Source organism: Dermacentor andersoni, chromosome 3 (assembly GCF_023375885.2).
Source record: "Dermacentor andersoni chromosome 3, qqDerAnde1_hic_scaffold, whole genome shotgun sequence".
Classification (NCBI taxonomy): domain Eukaryota; kingdom Metazoa; phylum Arthropoda; class Arachnida; order Ixodida; family Ixodidae; genus Dermacentor; species Dermacentor andersoni.
This window is the reverse complement of record NC_092816.1, coordinates 90976352-90988640: the sequence shown is the minus strand read 5'-3', so window position 1 is coordinate 90988640 and position 12289 is coordinate 90976352. Positions and strand designations below refer to the sequence as shown.

Below are 12289 nucleotides of genomic sequence, written 5' to 3'. Positions count from 1 at the left end.
ACTTGCCACCTGTCAAAGATTCCGAAATCTGAAGGGTCACAGCAAGTTCGTGTTGTGCAAACTCCCCTTACTCTGGCATGCTCTGGTGCAGTAAGGGCGTCGTCACTGCATTATACCCACAATGCTTTCCCTCGTGCACTGAGAAAAGCACAAACCAGAGTACACCTGCCGAAACTTTCAGGCTGACAGTTAAGTTTAATATGCGAAAACCAAACAGCTTGTACGCCACACACACCCGCTAGTGTTGCTGGATTGGTGTGTTGTTCAACTGCGACATAAAGAATTCACATACAAGCGTTTACCACACCAAATGTGCTCAGATTTTGCCAGCTTGCTGTGGGATGCATACAGTTTAACAGGGAATGTATAATTCAAACCAGAAAATTCGGTGTCATGGCCCCTTTGATGCAGTGGAATTCAGTAACCTTAAGCAGGTCTGTGAACTGCTTGCAGAAGCAAAGTGTCCCAGTCTATGTAGCGTGGTGACTCAATAGCTGCGGCTTTTCATCTCTAAGCTCGAGGTCACGAGTTCGATTCCCAGCCTTGGCTGGGAATCAATGTATTCAGTGCAAAATATGCAATGCGGAGCAAAAGCATTTGTTTAGCGAGATTTTGGTGCGCGTTAAAGAACACCAGGTGCCCAAAATTAATAATTCCTCCACTATGGCTTGTCTTGAAAGCTCCTGTGTTGCTTTGAGACATTGAATAAACCGAGTCATCGAATCATTCCCTCTACTAAGGTGTCCAATTCAGATGCTAACGAGTTATCATTATGTCCCCCACGTACAGGGTGTTCTTCAGCTTGGCGGTGCACTGGCCAAGTCACCCAAGGATTGCACACACTTGGTGACAAACAAGATCCAGCGAACGGTGAAGCTGCTCTCAGCCTTTGGGTCAGCTAAGTTTGTTGTCACGCCACGCTGGATCCAGGACAGCATTGCTAACAATGCATTTGTAGGTAAGGGAGCCACAGGAGTTTCTGCTCTGTGTCGAGGTGCAGGTTGGACCTAGCTGATGAAATGATTTGGGAGAAAATGGCATGCAATGATGCAACTGATAAAAAACTAACAGTTGAAGGCTTTCAAATAAAGGGCTTCTATTTTAAGATGCCTCACCTTCATCGTCGAAGTATCAGAGGGTGGAAACAAATACAGGAATTGCTTGGGAACTTAAAGTATTTTCAATGTGTCACTGCTGTAGTTGTGATGAGGAAACTTAAAAAATAGTAATACTAAAATGAAGCACTAGCCTCCTCAGACCCAGCGTCCACTCCCATGGGCAATGGCTTCCATCCTTTACAATATTGAAACAGGAATCATAACCTTAAGTATCCTGGCATTACATCAAGCTACTATGGTATCACCTGCATTCAATCCTTTCGTTTTCTCTGATCTTTGAGAAGATTGATACTTCCTGTGAGATGTACTGCAGTGTCGTCATGAAGAATGGAACAATAAATGTTTAGTAGTGCATTTCAAGTGCCACCAAATGGCGCTGCCATCCAGGCTGAAAAATGAAAGCAGCAAATCGAAACATGATGAAAAACCTGTATCTATGTGTTTAGGCATGCAAAAAACACGTATATCTTAACAAACTGGAGAAATTAACTCTATGTCCATGTACATGGTGGTGCTGATGTGAACATGTGCCATGCTATTCGAACAAGGAAGTAGAAAGTTTCTCACGTTCGTAAGGGACCGGTGGACAATAAGAATTCACGTTAAAATACACTGTGTCACTAGAATTTTGTTGAGTCTGAGGAGGCTAGGCATAGAAAAGGAGCAGTTCAATCCACTATTGATGTGAACACATAATTAGTTTTCTGACCAACACAATAACTGCAGTTTTCTATTTTTTTTGGAAAGAGAGGTTGATATGGCCTATTAGACTCGTGAACAGAGTAGACATGCAGGATGACAGCTAATAGTACTTGTCTTATTGTGCATAAGGTGAAGGACACCGATGAGTTACCTCAAATGTTTGCTATGGTACTCTGCAATATGTTCATTTCACCACTGTGGCTGCCATTATGCAGTTATGTGTTGCCACATCTTGATGCTCAATTACTTTGTGTGTTCACTGCCTTTCAGTGCATAGCACTAAGACAATAAGAATAATATTAAGCGGCAGGAAGATGACAGTGCAAATTATAAACCTCATTTAATAGTTGTGTAGCTAATGCTTAGAGGTGTTAAGTTTTCCTAATTGATTCGAATTCAGAATATTTTCTTATTTCTTAAACAAAGTGAAATAGTGCAAAGGTTGTGTGAAGTGTGGTAACTAGAAAGCTTATCTGCATTGTTTAAACAGACGCATGCAATTATTTTCACAACTGGACATCTGGTCAACTGAATTGCTTGTAAATGATAAACTGCTTTCAATTGTCTGGTGCGCCACAACAATAACAGTAATGAAACAAAAGATTCCCGCGTCATCAGATACACATGCGCATTGTGTTCACTGAAGGATAGAGGTGCGGTACTGTGCAGCACAACACAATGTTTTAAAAGGGCCCTGAACCACCCCTCGGGCTTGGTTAAATAACATAGTCCACGGGTAGCATACGCTGCTGTGAACATCTCAGCAAAGTTTTGCTGTCGTACACGGTGCGTGGAGCTCGCAAGCGGATTGCGAAGTTGCCTTTCTCTCAAATGCTCTCTTTTCAACAGGAGGCCCTGTCCTCACTCTCTTCTGTACACTTTATTTCGTCATTCCCTTAGACGGCTGCGATCGGCTACATGGCGTAGATACTGCGGCCACCGCGGGGTGCCGCCATAAGTCCACTGGCTAAGCACACTGAAGCTTGCTGAAGACAACTGCGTTTGGCTTATGTTTAGCGTGTCGTAGGCATCCAAAGGCGGAAGTCGTGGCGTCTACGTTAACATCGAAAATGAAATTCGAACTGCACGTCACGGTAACATTTAGAAGATGGAGCATTGTGGGCACGCCCCACTGCACCGTAGCCTTCGCAGTGCAAGGCATTGAAGAAAGAACGGAGCACAGCGGAGGCCGTGTTTCATTGCCAATAACTCCACTTCTGCTGAACAAATTGAAGTACTTTTTGTGGCGAAGTATTTGTGAGATAGCCTATGTTCACTTCGAAGGCCTTGCTCCACTTCGATAAAGAGTAGTTCAGGGCCCCTTTAAAGAGGTTCAAACACAGTGAAAGCAGCCAAATAATATATACATTTTCCTGAATCGAGACACCAAAATCGTGTGTAGTCTGCCTAAAAGCGAGACATTCTTGTTGAATGGCTGGACGTTATTGAGCAGAAGTTATCTTCTTCGTGTGTTCGCTTAGGGAGCAGTGCTTCTACAAGATAGCTGCTACTCTTCTGCAGAAAAATAATTTAGAGCAGTGTCATTTGGGTCCCATTTGTGTCAGCGCTGTTAACACTTGTTGACTCCAACATGTGTTGTTATCCCTTACATTGAACAGATAGGAATATTCAACAACTTCAAATAGTGAATTCTCAAATCGAGTATGATGTGAATAGCAAAGAACATTTGATTGGATATTACTGGGAAAGACCGTCATACTTCAGTACACATGTATCGGATGATGGTGATCTCTAGCACTTGCTCTTGCTAACTGTGCTTTTGTATGACTGTCTCTTTAAAATCAGGGCAGATTTCAATACTCTCGTCCCTTCCTCCTCATCTCTACCCCTTGTACACTTGACTTGCAGAAGAGCGACCGTACCAGGTTGATGACCCAGATGCAGAAAAGACGTTTGGTTTTAGCCTTGATCAAGTTCTACAGAGAACAGACCGGACACCACTGTTCAAGGCAAGTACTAGATGCAAAAACTACTGTTGAGAAGACATTTTTTTTCCTACTGGAGAGGGTAAGAGAGTCTCTGTGTGGCACCACAGTTTAGGAATACATTTTCTTCAATTACTGACACAGAAACTTTGCCTAAGATATTGGCAAAAGAACTTGGCTTGTCGCCATAACTAGCAACTACTCCAAAGATCCACTCCACCACCATGGAATAAGTGAGCCTGCATTCCTCACCTGTGCCATCTGCAAGCTCGCTGCAGCGCTGTTGTGGGTAGCACAGTTGAGAAATGCTAAGTAATATGACATATGGTTCGCAGACTAAGCAGTGCCATCATCTGGCTGTGGCGTAAAGAGAGCAATGGCACTTTGTGCTTTGGTTTGAGGAGTAGTCGAGAGGCTGGTCGCTGCAGTCTTAGTGGCTTAGGAGGATGGTAGGTTGGGTTGATTATTCACTGTTGCTGTAGAGGTGTACAGAGTGAAGCAGTGGACAGGACAATGGGACAGACAAATATGAGTCATCGGGTTTGTCTCATGTCTTCCTGTTGTGCTATTCTCTGTTTTACACTATACGCATATATGCCAACTCCCCTAACTTTTTCGTAGAGTTTATGTATTTAGGCTCGTTTTACGATTTCATGGAATTCGTGTCAAGTTTTATGAAAAATTTGCACTCGAAAGTGTTTTGCTCATAGGTCTCAGACCTTACCATTGGAAGTCTTCTGATTGTGAAAAGGCGCCGGAGGGGTACTTGTTTCGAGTTAGTTTTTGCATGAAAAGTTCCTGAAGCAAGTGAAATCTGCAACAGGAGATTCGCTGAAGGTCACTGTGGTCTGGAAACAATGTGTTCGTTGTCAGAGTCACCTGTTCCAAGTTTGTTGCTGCTTGCGTGTTCCGAGTCTAAAGCTAAATCATCATTAGTGAGCTGCGCGTGAATCTCGTGAAAGGCATCTGTTCAGGTCAAGCTTTATTGCATGCTATCCTCTCCTGAAATTCACAGGCCGGCAGGTAGGCGCCCCTGCAACAACTCTGTTGTCCTACTGTCCACCATTAGCTCATGATTTGCTTAGTCATGGTGAACATTTAGATGAATGCAGAAGCCCCTCTCGTCCTCATTGTCTGCTGAGAGGGCGCACTATGTTCCCCTGCGCTACTTTTCTTTGCAAGTCTTAGTGCAAGTCTGGGACATCTTTACATTTTTCGCTTGCTGTGGTAAACAATTGCAGGGCATGATCTTCTTCATCACGCCTGGCGTCTACCCATCACCCCCAATCTTGAAGGATGTTGTCGAGTGTTCAGGCGGAATGGTGTACCTGAAGAAGAGGCCTTCTCTCAAGCAAGTCACATCGGTCACACAGGTAATTCACGTGCATGCATAGAAAGTCAGACGGAGATGGGACAACAGAGTGCAACTGTAGCCTTGTCCTCATTGCTTATAGCTTACTTTGCCTGCAAGGAGGGCCCGAATGAACATTGTTTTCTAAAGGCTCTTTAAAGAATGCAAAACCTATCTAGAATGTTCTGTTACTCTTCAGAACTCTCTGCATTTTAGCATGTTGAAGAGAGTGCTTATGAACTGAAAACAAAAAAATCAAAGCTAGTCATTTATCTCATGACCAAATTGTGGCACTAATGACGTCATCACGATGACATGGGTTGCGCACCGTCGTTGCACACACGTTTTCTTCTTATGCAGGCAAAGCAATCATGTGTTGCCATGCTTTATTTTCTGTTTCTTCAGTTGCAATGTGTTCGCCTTTCTTTAGCAACTCTAACACTTGCTGCCCAAGCATATGTCACGGGGAGCTGTTGCGGAAACTTCAATATGGTGTCATCATTGCTACATCTTGTTGGATTTTTGGGGGGTTTCCAGAGATTCCGTTCGCAGTAAGACAGGCCTGTTAGCAATTCTGTAGGTGTGACTGACCAAACTTAGCCTGGTGTAACACTAGGAAACATGAAGTATCATGACTGACCTATTATAATTCCAAAATATCAGATAGCTCAGCCTCAATATAAACACAGGCTTTGTAATCAGAAAGGATGCAGAAAAGACTGGTGGTACCACTACCTCAATATTATGAAGTCAGCTCCCCGTGCTGCAATTAGTTAAATTATACATTGTATAAAGTTTTTTGAGTGCTTCTCAACACAGGAGGATTGCATTATATTTAGTTCAAAGTAAGCTAGTCTTGACATGAAAGCTTTGAGGAGCTTTCTCCTGCTCCAAAACAGTTGAGATACATGAAAATTCTGTGAAATCCACGAAGTCATAGTGACATCACCGGTACATCTGACATCATCGGCACAGCTGCTCAAGTGCAAAATTTGAAAAGAAAACTTTTGCTTCCTTTTTCTCTAGGGATATTCAATATCTTTTTCTATGAAAGAAATGCAAGTGGAGTTTTGAAAGAGTACGGTACCCAGTAAAAAACTTATTCGGCATTTCTTCTTATAGTTTATTTCATGATTAAGCTTTGGTTCTTGATTAGTATAGGCATGTGAAAACCAATAACAGGGATTGTGGACTACAAAGCTTACCAGCTGTCTTGAAACAAGCCCAACACGTAAGAGGCTATAGCAATATATATTGAAGCAAGCAAAACTGGTAGATGAGGGATGTACCATATTGCACGATTCTATCATGCCACCGATTGCTAACGTGCAGTTATATTACTGCCAAAATACCCAAAAAATAACTTGGGGCCAATTCTACTGTGCACATCGAGTAACGAAACCTGAGTCAACGCGTACAATGTTGAAACAATATAATGGAACGTACAAAAGCACACAGACATGCTCTCAGCTGAATCTTGGAGGCTAGTGGCTATCGGACTCCAACAACACTTCCTTTTCGCTGTCTACCGACCACAGAAAGTCATCTCCAGTTCCATTTAATGCATCAGAAGTGATATACTCCTGGAGGCTCACGCAACCGTCGCCTGCGGGAGGGCATTCCATGCACCATGGACCCACCTTGCGATGTGTCCGAGCGTCGCTTTCTTCAAACGACCCGTTTGATGGCAGTATGGCTAACTACCTTGCATTGAGCATTCCTCCTTTTTTTCTTCTTTAAAGTAAAATTTCATTTCATTTTTGATTTTGAGTAGAACTAGTCACGATTGTAATGCGCATGCAAATTTGAACCCACATTTTATTTTTTAAAGAAGTGTGCGTTAGAATCGTGCAAATATGGTAGCATTTAGGCCATGTTTTGTAATGGCGCTTTTGATTTTTCTTTTCTTGCTCTTAATCATTAGCTCACACAATACCACAGCCTCAATATCACCATTATCAGCCGCTCAACAGGGTGGATCATAGATATGGATAAGATTATAGGAAAAGGATCCTTTCTAAATACGGCACTAATTTTCTTTTACCAACACCAGAACTTTGTATGCTAAGAAATGACCTAAAGAGCTGTGTCAGCAATGCCTTTGGATTTTGAAAGGAGTCTATCCCATTCAGGCTGGTTAGCTGTTAGTTATGATAAATTTGATTACTTAATCAAAATTGATTAATTCTTAACAGTTAGAGACTAACTTCAACCTGACAACCTTTCTTTTTTATGCTTTTGCTGCAGAGAGAATGCCATAATCTGCAGAGATGTTAGATTCTCAAACCTGTGGTGCCTTTGTGGTGCGCGCTTGCAAGTTTGATCATTACAATGGATTGTGATGCATGACGTACTCATCGTAACCTTCCTTTACCTTTATTTCTCTCTCTTCTTTCAGGGGGGAACCAAGTTCATAGTCATATCCTGTGACAACGACCTGCATCTCTGCCGGGATTACATGTCAAAGAACATTAGTAAGCAAAACACGTTGAATTGTGAAATCGGTTTACTCCTGTTTGACTCTGATAATGCGTTATACAGTCGAACTCACTTATAACGATTCCTGTTTTAACTATAGATCGGTTATAACAATGAGAAGCTGCTGCACCGTCAACTTTTGTATGTTTTCCATGGTGAAATAACTTGATTACTACAATGCCCTGATGCCGTATTGTCGGTTATAACGAAGTCTGGCTGCTGGGTGTCGGAGCCAAAAGGTAGTGAAATGCGAAATCCTTGAAAAGAAAGTGAGAAATTCAAGGCCGCTGCACGATGGGCCACTGATCCAACAGCCGCTGCGCACTCATTTTCCAACCATCTCCACACACCTCTCTCCCGTTGCCCTTCCACCCCTCCGAACACGAATCGGCTGCGGCCATAGCTCTACGCCGCCCCTCCCGCCGAAGCACAAATGGACCACGCCAACTACCCTGCTCGTAGATTGCTCACATATTGCTCGCTGGCTACTCATTCAGCTCAGTTCTGTGAACAGCTTAATCGTTCGCGTTCGTCTTTGTTGGTTGCGTTGAAATCGTTCGTGGCCACACTGTTTCTCAGCCTCGTTTGACTCACCGCCTAAGCAGAAGATGGCTGATGTGCCCACTTATCATCGGCAATGCATGAGATTACCGGTGAAAAGAAAGTGCACGGCTATAGAATTGGGAACTGAGTGCTACTAACCGATGAGGCGATCGTTGCGAACCTGCTTGCATCAGATAGCGACGGAAATGATGGCAGCGATGACGTGATAGGGCAGGCAGCCTCAACGTTGTCCTCACAGGAGGCCCGGCAGATTGATTCAGACCCTCCGGGGCTTCGTTTTCATGAGGATCCTTCCTCTCTACTATGAGGAGCACCTGGATGCCTTGGAGAAGGATGTCAGCTAGCTTCACGTAAAGCATGCAAGGCTGACGGACATAGGGTTTTCTTGTGCAAGCCAGTGAGAAGTACGTGGCAAGATGCTTGTGGCGACCTCACCTCAGTGTTCTTCTGGATATCTCAAGCGGACAGGCTGCCGTGGCAACGTCCTCGCAATTTTTAAACGACCCCTTTTGGAGCCACCAAAGCGATGCCTCGGCAGTGCTCGCATATCGCTTCCCGCCCGTGACCCCTCTTTGCAGTTCTTATAGCAGTACCATTCTTTAACACCAACAGCCGCGACTTGTTACACGCAATCGGAGCGCCCAGGAAGCAGTTAAACGAGTGAACACAATCAGCAGCCGGATGGAGGAAAGTGGTGGGGAGGGGCACTGGCCTCCCCGCTATATAGTTTCCTCACATCACCTCTGCCATCCCTCCACTTTGAATTTTTCATGCAACCCAGTTATATCAATTATCGGTTATAACAATGTAATTTTCATGGCACTTGAATATTGTTATAAGTGGATACGACTGTACAGTCGAACTCGTTTAGAGCATGATAGTTCCACAAAAAGTTATTGTTATGTCAGTAGTTAATAACATGTGGACTTGTTCTTTAAAGCATGCAGAAATTGCCTACACAGAAGCTCACATCAACAGTCAGCACTTTATGAACGTTTGTTGGCAACATACCCAAAAAATATTGGTTTTCTTGCCAAGTTTCAGTTCTGGGTACAGAGTTTCTGGTAAATCTGGGCAACACTGGATGACAAGCAACAAGCTTCATTTATTAATTAAGAGCAGCAAGAAAGCACGAGAAAGAAAAGGTTTGGCACACGACTAGCTTTTCTTTGAGAGCTCGGTCAGAGGAGAAAGACCTATGCAACATCTCCAGCTTCGGTGGCATCACACAGTTATTGTTGACGAAATGCTACGTACACCTCATTTTCGCATCCCACAAGTACTGTCTGGGCGAGTTCCACACGAAGCCATAGGTGGCTTGGGGCAAAGATTGCTTTCGGTGTCCTGTCTGGTATTGCCCACAGGCAACAAACGTATTCCTGAAAAAATTTCGACAAACTATTTATTCCTTTCGTATAATATCCTTATTCTCTGTGTATTTTGCACAATTCTACTAAAGAAATATTTAGTTCAAGTATTCATATGTTTCGTTTAAGGGGTTTAAGATGCGACATCACTTCGAACGAAAAGTCAGAATTTGAATATTTTCAATTTTGTTCAAAAAAGAGCACCTAACTTAGTTACGTTGCACATCAAGCCGCTGCCATTTATTTTCCTCTATAACTTGCTATATATTTTACTACCAGTGGGACTTAAGTGGATTCTGGACGTGAGAGCGATGCATTCTAGCTGGCTAGAAGCACAAACTACTGCGGCACACTGCCATCTTGCAAAGGTTTCGTCATTATGGCTGCGCGTCAGCCACTTGAGCACTTGAGCTTGTCACTTCAGCCAATAAAAGAATAAAGTTTGAAAGGTAGGATGCCATCAGCCATTGTCGGCAATCAGCAACGATGTAAACTAAGTCAACAATCCGTGATGCCCCAATAACAGCAGAGTAACCGCTGATTCTTTGCACTAATACTGCTTGAAAAACGAGTGAGCCGGCTCGCAACTTCCGAAATCAGCATGTGGCGCGTGCCCATTTATATCTTGTTTTCATTTGGCACGCGCCCTCTTGTTGCCACAACCAGGTTTAAAGTGTTCACTGTAACAGTACAATACATAGGAAAAGTTTTGGTTATAACATGGATGCTGCTGAATTAGAGATGGCCAGAAGACTTTTAAGTGCACTGAAATGGGATGGCTACAATCGATAGATTGTTACACCTTTAATCGTTATATGTGGGTTCGACTGTAAAGGTATCGTTTAGGGATGTGCAAATATCGAATAGCTCGATTTATTCAATTTCAAATCGAATGAAAACAACTGCTGAATAATGAATCATATATCGAGTACCAGAAGATGTTTCACAAAGTTTAATGTTTACAAGAGCACGGTGCTGCACATGCTCGGGAGTCTCCTAGCATTGCAGAAAAATAATGAAGCAAGGTATCGGCTAAATTAGGTACAGAGAAATCAAAATATACAGTACCGTCTATCCTTATTAAAGGGAAGGCCAAATTAGTATACCAGCGCTGATTACAGCTCAGTTCTAGTATTTGAAGGTTTGGAAAATATTTCTTATCAATAAAATGTCCGTTGAATAAAATCAAGTGCTTTCTTCCCCCTCTGAAGCTAAAGAATTAGTGACATTAATTGTATTGAATACCAATGAGGTTCTCAGTTTAGTAGTGGACCCGCATTTTATGTCAATCCTTTATTGCGTAGAAAGCCTTTGCCTTCCAGTTTTTCTCCAAAATACGGAAAGGCTTTCCCACCTTTACAGCAGGTGGGTTATCGTAAGGTCAATCTACGCGACAGACCAAAGTGCCGATGGTGCATTGTGTGACTTGAATCACTGCTCTGAGTAGCCATGGTTAGCGCTGTGTGGGTCATTCATGGTTGGCACGAACGGTAAGAACTAGGTGCCTTTTCAATGTCAGGTTCAGCATGATTTGCCACTTGTCAAAAGACTCTGACATTGGGAGAATCACAGCAAGTTCACACGACAATCCCTCCCTCCCCCACTTGCCGTCTGCACAAATGCATGCAGCGGAGCGGTCAGCACACTGTGGTCATGTGACACTTTCGTGCCCACCGTGCAAGTCCAAAGCTAGTCTTATGACGTGTTGCTCGTATCTGCAAGAAAAGAGATAGATGTGCATCTTCGCATGGCATCGGAACAAGAGGCCACGGTACGTTGTAGGCATGTCACAATGACGGCAGCCGTGAGCAACTTTATTGCCATGCTTTACACTCGTTTTCATTTGCAAGGCAGTTTGTCAGCTTTCCGAGTGTCATGCAGCAGCTGCGAATAGATCTTGGTCGATTTGGCACCAAACCATAATTTAAGTCACTGACACCCGATGAAAAAGCATCAATTAGGCCTAATGGTCTAGGCAGCGTGGCTGTGACGAAAATTCAGCCATCACTGGCTGATGTGGTAAAACGGGCCGCAAGCTGTCGCAGAATGCTTGCTGCTGATATGTTCATACACTTGGCTCATGGTGATCAGTGATCAGTCCGAGATCATGTGCAGGTTAAGATTGACAATTGTTGAAGCGACGATAAGTTCATCTTCGTGTACATGTCCAACACGATTTGTGTGCCTTTAGGCATGGTGAATTGGCCCAATCTTCGCACATGCTTCCTCACTTTCCGAAATATGCACTGCTTTTTTTGCCATTCTCTCCGTGAGCGTCACATTATCATCTCGATTCTTCTGTCAACCTGACGAACCTTAACTCATTCCATACCATGGGAAAAATAGGTGTGTTTTGTAGGTTACGCCAGTTTTTTTTTTTTTTTTTAGGGAGCTATACATTTAATATTTTACATGATACATAAACAAAAAGCAGAATGAATGCACTTTTCACTCATAAAGGTATTGTCAATGAGATGTGTGTCATAAAACAGATAACTTCCAGAATCAAGATCCCACAACCTTTGCATGCGAAGGTTGTGGGATCGTTCCTCACCTGCGGCAAGTTGTTTTTTTTCATCCACTTTCATTTCCATTAATTTATCGTTTCTTTATTTCATTTATTAAACACAAGTAATTTCCCCTATGTTGTCCTTGGCGTCAGTGTTTGTTGGCTTCTTATGATATGACTAATAAAAATCGAGCCCCTCGGTTAGCCCCCTTTTATCTCACTTAAAATCAAGATTGTGGGATGAAATTGAGCAA

General features: G+C 43.2%; 1 protein-coding gene across 2 annotated transcripts in view; it reads left to right on the top strand.

The window, feature by feature from the left end:
- The window catches only part of LOC126542341 (uncharacterized), an 84222-nt gene that overhangs the window by 67549 nt on the left and 4384 nt on the right, over positions 1 to 12289 (top strand). For both annotated transcript variants that reach the window (XM_050189389.3, XM_055076618.2), the window contains 4 exons: positions 790 to 958; positions 3690 to 3790; positions 5008 to 5139; positions 7516 to 7591. In XM_050189389.3, coding sequence (XP_050045346.1) covers positions 790 to 958; positions 3690 to 3790; positions 5008 to 5139; positions 7516 to 7591 — 478 coding nt within the window. The remainder of the gene's footprint in view (positions 1 to 789; positions 959 to 3689; positions 3791 to 5007; positions 5140 to 7515; positions 7592 to 12289) is intronic.